Genomic DNA, 7,470 nt, shown 5'->3' with positions numbered 1-7,470 from the left:
AAACTTTCTTAATTAAATAATATTAAATACATATTATGTACTTATTAATTTGCAAAATATTTGATAAATCATAGTACATAATATAATATTATGATATCTAGATACAAATTGAATTTATTTTAAAAGTTGAACTATTTAATTTAGAAAAAAGTCCTAAGTTCGATTTTACTCTCAATCATAAAACAACTTCTAACGTTCACAAAGTCTTTAACCCCATCAATAAATAATCATCAAATCGGATCAGCACGAATTATACAATGTTGTTATCATTCTAGACCTCATCTAGGGTCACTATTACACGTGTGATTACTATGTATATAAGATGGGTCTCTTGGTGCAAAAGACAAGTACTCCACCGACCTTCCTTGCAAGAACTGGACCACTGAACAGCTATCATGAAGATTGTGGTCCTAGCGGCCCTTATTGGTGAGTTATCTGTATTTTGAATTATATTATTTTCGAATTTTAGAACGTTTGCTTCTGTTTATGTTGTTGATTGAATTGTAGTTTTGAATTTGAAATTAGAATTGGTTTTATTTATCGAATGTTTAGTTCTGGAATTTTTAATTTGAATAATTATTTATTATTGTAGCTCGTCATTCGAATTTTGTTTTGTATATTGTAAATTAAATTGGTAAATATTAATTATTAGTTATTTTAAGACAAGAATTGTTATTTATAATTATTATAATTTTAGTTAGAAACTAAACAATTGTATTACAATATTATAAAACAGTTCAATTTCCTTAAAGTTTATTTTTTTCTTCGTACTAACCTTTATCAGGATGCATAAATGAGTAATTACATACTTAGGTTTAATACGAAAAATTACTATTAATTCGGCTTAATAATTTTATGATGATTTTTTGATAATTTACGTGAAAGCATGTACCTATGTAAAAAGCAAATATGTGTAACCTATAAATTCACACTTTCACTTTTTTAAGTGTAGCCTATAGGTACTTACTGACTTAATCAAAAGTGTAATTTATAAGAGAGGATAGATGTAATAGAGTTTCAATTAATGTTTAGGTTAATTGTAGGATTAATCTTAACATTTTATTTTCCATTTCAGCGGCCGTATCATCGGGCCGTCTTGTACCCGAACCCAGCGCAGACCCCGCCCAACCACAAGGACCCTGGCAAGTTGGAAAATTATACAAGTATGATGTCGAATCCCACACCCTCGCTTATATGCCTGAAAGTGCAAGCACTGGCGGATCATACCGAGCACGCTTCATCATACGAGCCAAGCCCGCTGGAAAACTAGAGGCTAAGCTCGAAAACCCAGAACATGCTCTGGTTCACCAACAATTGAAATGGCACGAACCCTTGCCAGAGGAACTCAACTACCAACCGGTCCTCAACTTGGACAAGCCCTTCGAAATCAACGTCGATGGCGGCAGAGTTGTTTCTCTCAGCCTCCCCTCGGGCCTGACTCTTGCATACGAAAACTTGCTGAAAGGTCTTATTGGAGCACTTCAAGTTGATCTATCTACCTATCGCAACATTCACTCGTCGTACGACACCTTCGACAATGAGAACAAGCAAGGCCAGTTCAGAAAGATGGAAACTGACGTCACTGGTGATTGCGAAACTTTATACGTTGTTTCGCCAGTTGCTTCTGAATGGAGACGCGAGCTCCCCATGTTTGCGAAGAATGAAGACCCCATTGAAGTAACCAAGAGCAAGAGCTACGGTCACTGCCGCCACCGCGTGGACTACCACTATGGTGTTCCTGAGGGAGCAGAATGGACTGGTACCGCGCATTCCACTAAGGAAGACCAACTTATCAAACGAGCTACTGTTTCCCGTTACCTCATTGGCAAGAACGGTCCCATTTATAAAGCTGAAACAACAAGCACAGTTAACGTCAACCCACATATGTACGGTAAACAACAAGCCGAAGTACACAGCAAGATCAGCGTGCAATTAGTTGGATGGGAAGATGACAATCAACCCGAATGGGAAAAACCTGAAGGTGGTCGGGAAATTATGAATTTGTTGTATTCTTTAACTCCAAAGCAAGTAGCCATTGACGACACATCATCTTCGTCAGAATCTAGGGAGAGCTCAGAATCACGCGTTGAACAGTCCTCAAGAGTGCGCCGTTCCGCAAAACCCAAAAATTCCGTCGTCGCTATTAACAAAATAATTATTAAAAAGCGCAGTGAAGAAGATTCGAGCTCCCAAAGTTCAAGCTCTAGCGACTCAGACTCATCTTTTGTCAATGACGATGTTCCCAAAGTTAATGAACCAGCTTACTCTGCCCTGTACATGAATCCTCAACCTCGTGGTGACAAGAAACAAAATCCTATGAATGCACAAAAATTAGTGCAAGAAATGGCGCAACAATTACAAAACCCCAATAACATGCCTAAAGCTGATTTCTTAACTAAATTCAATATTCTGGTCCGCCTTATCTCTTCAATGAGTTACGGTCAACTCACTCAAACGAGTCGCAGTATTGAAATCGGAAAATCCAGTGATGATGTCATGAAAGCAGATATGTGGAGAATATACCGCGACGCAGTAGCACAATCCGGTACCCTGCCCGCTTTCCAATTGATAAGAACATGGATACAAGAGAAGAAAATTGAAAGGGAAGAAGCGGCTGAAGTAGTTGCTGTATTACCAAGGACTCTTCGTTACCCAACCAAGGAAGCTATGATACAATTCTTCGACTTGGCTTTAAGCCCAGAAGTTAAAGACCAAATGTTCCTTAACACTACAGCGCTGATTGCCGCGAGCAAATTTATTCACATGGGACAAGTTGATAACAGAACTGCCCATCAATATTACCCGACACATATGTATGGACGTTTATCAAACCGCCACGACCGCTTTGTCTTAGACACTATTCTACCCCGTCTTAGCGCGGAACTTAAAACAGCGATAGAACAAGAAGATAGCCACAAGGCACAAGTCTTCATTAAGTCTATTGGAATCTTAGGTCACCGTGAAATATTAAATGTGTTCGCACCTTATTTGGAAGGCAAAGTTCCAGCTTCTACATTCCTTAGGACACAGATGGTTGATTCTTTGAGATATTTGGCAAGGGAGAAGGACCGATACGTCCGAGCGGCACTCTATAGCATTCTTAGAAATACAGCCGAACCTTATGAAGTTAGGGTAGCCGCCGTTCAAAATATTTTCATGACTCATCCCACAAGCGCAATGTGGCAAGCTATGGCTGAAATGACCAAGAACGATCCTAGTGTAGAAGTTCGAGCTGTGATTAAATCAGGAATTGAATACGCTGCAGAATTACGCCACCCTAGATACTTTGAACTGTAAGTATTATTTTAAATAAATTAATTTATTATCAAGAACATCATACTTCCACTTGTAAGTAATTTCTTAATTACTATGTTAGTACATAACATTACTAAATTATTAAATTACATTTAAAATCGAATTTCATATAAGTATGATATTAATTTCTAATGAAATACATATCTATTTTCAGTGCTAGATCTGCTCAAGCTGTCAAGGATATGGTTACAAGCGAAGAATTCGGTGCTGAATATTCAACAAAGGCAATGAGATCATACGACAGAGACGATGATGTCGGCGTTTTGGGCGTTTGGTCCAGCATTGGCGGAGACGACAGCTTACTGCCTAAATCTTCTAGATATTCATGGAATAGTAGAATAAGCGGATGGTTCAAGGAATCAACAGTAAGTTAATTCTACTAATATACTAATATTATAAATGCGAAACTTTGTATCTTTGTTAGTTTGTTACTTTCTTACGAAAAAATGCTAAACCGATTTTCATGAAATTTTCAAGAAAATCGGCACAAACACATTTTCACTTAGAATAACACATAGGATAGTTTTTATCTTGAAAACACACGGGAATGGAAACTATTCGGGTTTTCCTTTGACTACGCGGGCGAAGCTGCGGGTGACAAAAATGTATAGAATTATATTAAAATTCAATATACAAATATTACTAAAAATTTAATGTATTTTCAGATCTCCACTACATGGTCAAGTTGGCAACCATTCATTAACTTCTATCGCGAGTTTATTAACAAGGTAACACGTCAAACAAAGTCTCAGGCGTCGCATAAATATTCTGCTGATAAAATCTACAACATGTTCAACAATAAATATGAGAACGAGAAACGACAACCTGCAGAAGCTTCATTTTATCTAGATTTAATGAACCAGCAAAGATTATTTGCGCTTAGCGAAGAAGACATTAAACAGTGGCCACAACAGTGGAAGAACCTCCTTATGGATTTCAGCAACGGTATGGAAGGGCATTACACTAAAGTCTTAAACAAGAACCAAGTATCAATAATGTTCCCTCTTGCTTCTGGTATGCCTTTCATCTTCAAATATAAACAGCCAACAGTTATTCATGTTCAAACAAAAACAAATCGCCTGGCTAGTTTCCTTAACAACGGAGACTTCAACAACAAAATGGACCATGAAATTATCCTCACATACGCAGAAAACCACGACGGTAGCGTCGGTTTCTTAGACACGATTTCCAACCAATGGGCTGGTGTCGGTGTTGTAGGAAAGATTCAAGTGAACTTACCATTCAAAATACAATATGAAATGAAATCAGGAGAATTCAAATTTATCGTATCACCACTTTTACCTGACCAAGATACAAATGTTCTTCACTACAGTATCTGGCCATACAGCGCAAGCCAGAAGAAAGACTCGCTTGTTCCTATTTCTCAAGATCCATCGACTAAACTGATCAACCGAGACAGCAAAACAATCGCAGTAGATTATAAATTTGGCCAACAGATTGGTGTTCAATTCCAGCTTAATGGATACTCATATTCAAACGATTATAGAAATGTTATCAACATGTTCCTTAAGCGCGATCCCCTATCTTATATCGTGGCACCTTTCAACCAAGTTGATCTTGCCCAAACTCACTTTAACTTGCGCTATTTAGGAAAGCAATCTAAATCCAAGAGTATGACAATAACAGCAGCTGTTGGTAAGTAGAAAACTTCATTATTATTACAATTGATTTTATGGAATTTTCTGATATTTATGACTCATAAAAATATCTTATTTCCAGACACTGTGTACAATCAAAAGGTGGAGGGACAATTACCAGCTGTTGCCGCTGACATTTCGGATACAACACCAAATAGCCCTGCTAGACGAGACGCAATTCTTAAACAAATCGTCGCTGGCATTAATAAGGCACGTGCTTACGTTTTGGACCTCAGTGCATCCTTCGATGGCGCGCAAAAATTGGAATATGTAATGACATCTGCTATTAGCAGCAGCGAGGTTGATCCTAAAGTACACTTCGCCGTATTCGCTGGCCGAAACTCCGAACAATTCGGCAACTGGCAAATAAACACGGTCGGAAAATTGAACAGACCGATTTCAACCACCTTCAATTACGCTGAAGCCCTTAAGCAGGAGTTCAAGATGCCTTTTGAAGTTGACATTCGTTACGGACCTAAAGAAAATATTCATATCCAGGCCACCGCTGAACGATCTGCAAAATACTTGGAAGAGCTGCAAAGATATTATCTTTCACAACAGTGCCTTGAAGAAATTGCGAGCAACAACTATTACCAACCAGCTTGCCACGAGATGCTTATAAGGGCGCAAACTCCAGATACCTACAGATTCTCGGTATCTTACAATGTCAACCCAACAGTCAGAAATGCCGCTTACCAAGTATACAGGATCGTCAAGAGTTTAGCACTCTGGCAAGTTGAAGACAACCCTCTGAAGCCATCACCGGAGGGAAAACTTGAATTAATGTTCGATCTTTCGTACCTGACCAAAACAATGAACATGGGTGTAAATTCTCGGTATGGAGAGCTGAGAATTAAGAACATCGCTCTCCCCTGGGCTACTTACCCTGTCTTATCTGCCTACGGACCAATGACACCCCTTGAAACGACTCTTAACCACTTTACCAAGAACCAATACCAACGTAAGTATTTAAAAATAACAAAATAGGTACATAGTATTTGCTTAAAATTTCAATGATGAAAAAGTTAAGGCCAACGAAAATAAAATATTGCAACTAAATAACAAACATGAAAAACTTACATAAAATTATTTTTTGCAGCTTACTGCTCCGTGGATGGTTCAAGGGTGAGAACCTTCAGCAACCGCAGATACAACTACAGCGTATCCCGCAGCTGGCACGTGGTCTACTCGAGCAAGGCTGATAACTACGACGATTACGTCGTCTTAGTGCGCAGACCAACCCCGAAGTCACAAGAAGTGTACATTTCTTACAGGTACTGTATTTTTGTAAATAAAATAAAATAATTAGTTTTTTAACTTTGCAAAATTTATCAAAAAATGTAGATTCTATTCATCTTGGAAACTAGATATTATTTTCGATAATTTAATAATAATCTGTTACCTTGTCCTCGCAGGGCACAAAATGGCAACGATTTGGAGATTGAAATCAAACCAAGTGCTGAAGGATCCAGTAACTACAACGTTGAAGTAGCAACAAACAGCAAGAAGGTATCGGAAGGCGACTTCACCACTTACTGGGACGAAAAAGATGCTTCTCCACTTCTCGAATACTTCGTACAACACGACGGAGTTCTTATGATCTATGTTAAACGCGACCGTCTTAGGATCATGTACGATGCTCAGAGACTCGTAGTTCTGCCGACAGAAGGCCGTGGAAACAGCAGAGGCATCTGTGGATTTATGACCGGCGACCCTCGCGATGACTACATGACTCCTTACGGTCTTGTCGACACACCCGAGCATTTTGCGGCTTCGTACGCTTTGAATGATGAAAACAGCGAGCCAAAGACCCAGCAATGGCAGGCACAAGCTAAACAAAGGGCGTACTGGCCACAGAATCGATACACCTCAATCTTACGGTCTGATGCGAGCTGGCAATCAGCTATGCAATCTGATGCCTCCGAAGATAAATGGGACGACAGCAATGTGTACGTATCCAGAAGCTATTTGAAGAAGAAGGGAGCATGCAAGGTGCAAAAACAAGTCCAGTATTACGAAAACTACGCGGAGATTTGCATCACAACTAAACCTATGCCAGCTTGCCAATCCAACTGTAATGCTGAAGGTTTCAAAATCCAAGCAGCTCAAGTAGTATGCAGACCGAAATTAGACCAACAATTCATCACATACAGGGACCAGATTAGATTAGGACAGAACCCTAAGGTATCTGGTGTACCTCAAGCAAGACAATACAGAGTGCCCTCCACCTGTACTGTACAAGCTTAAACTAGACAGATAGATCATAGAAATGGACAAAGCTTAACTGACATGGCATGAAATGGACTGATTCTATATAATTTTATAAATTCGTATAGTATTTTAAACAGTTTGGATATGTATATTATTGTATTTATGCGTAGAAAACGAATATTAATTTGTAAATATTTATTGTTTATGTATTTATCTATTCTTGATTTATATCGCTATAGTATTATTATAAATACCTACCTACCTAGCTTAGAAATAAGAAGCAAAT

The 7,470-nt window shown here is 38.6% G+C and overlaps 1 protein-coding gene across 1 annotated transcript; it reads left to right on the top strand.

Moving 5' to 3' along the window:
* The first annotated feature begins 356 nt into the window (after nucleotides 1-356).
* LOC123703428 (vitellogenin-like) lies at nucleotides 357-7,252 on the top strand. Its single transcript, XM_045651416.1, has 7 exons — nucleotides 357-426; nucleotides 1,076-3,293; nucleotides 3,470-3,680; nucleotides 3,981-4,971; nucleotides 5,056-5,934; nucleotides 6,073-6,247; nucleotides 6,389-7,252. Exons 1-7 carry the CDS (start codon nucleotides 396-398, stop codon nucleotides 7,218-7,220), a joined length of 5,337 nt encoding a protein of 1,778 aa, XP_045507372.1. The 5' UTR covers nucleotides 357-395; the 3' UTR covers nucleotides 7,221-7,252.
* Nucleotides 7,253-7,470: the final 218 nt, after the last annotated feature.

The sequence above is a fragment of the Colias croceus genome, chromosome 26 (genome assembly GCF_905220415.1).
Source record: "Colias croceus chromosome 26, ilColCroc2.1".
Taxonomy (NCBI): Eukaryota; Metazoa; Arthropoda; class Insecta; order Lepidoptera; family Pieridae; genus Colias; species Colias croceus.
The sequence above is the reverse complement of the archived record's forward strand: the minus strand, read 5'-3'. Positions and strand labels throughout refer to the sequence as shown.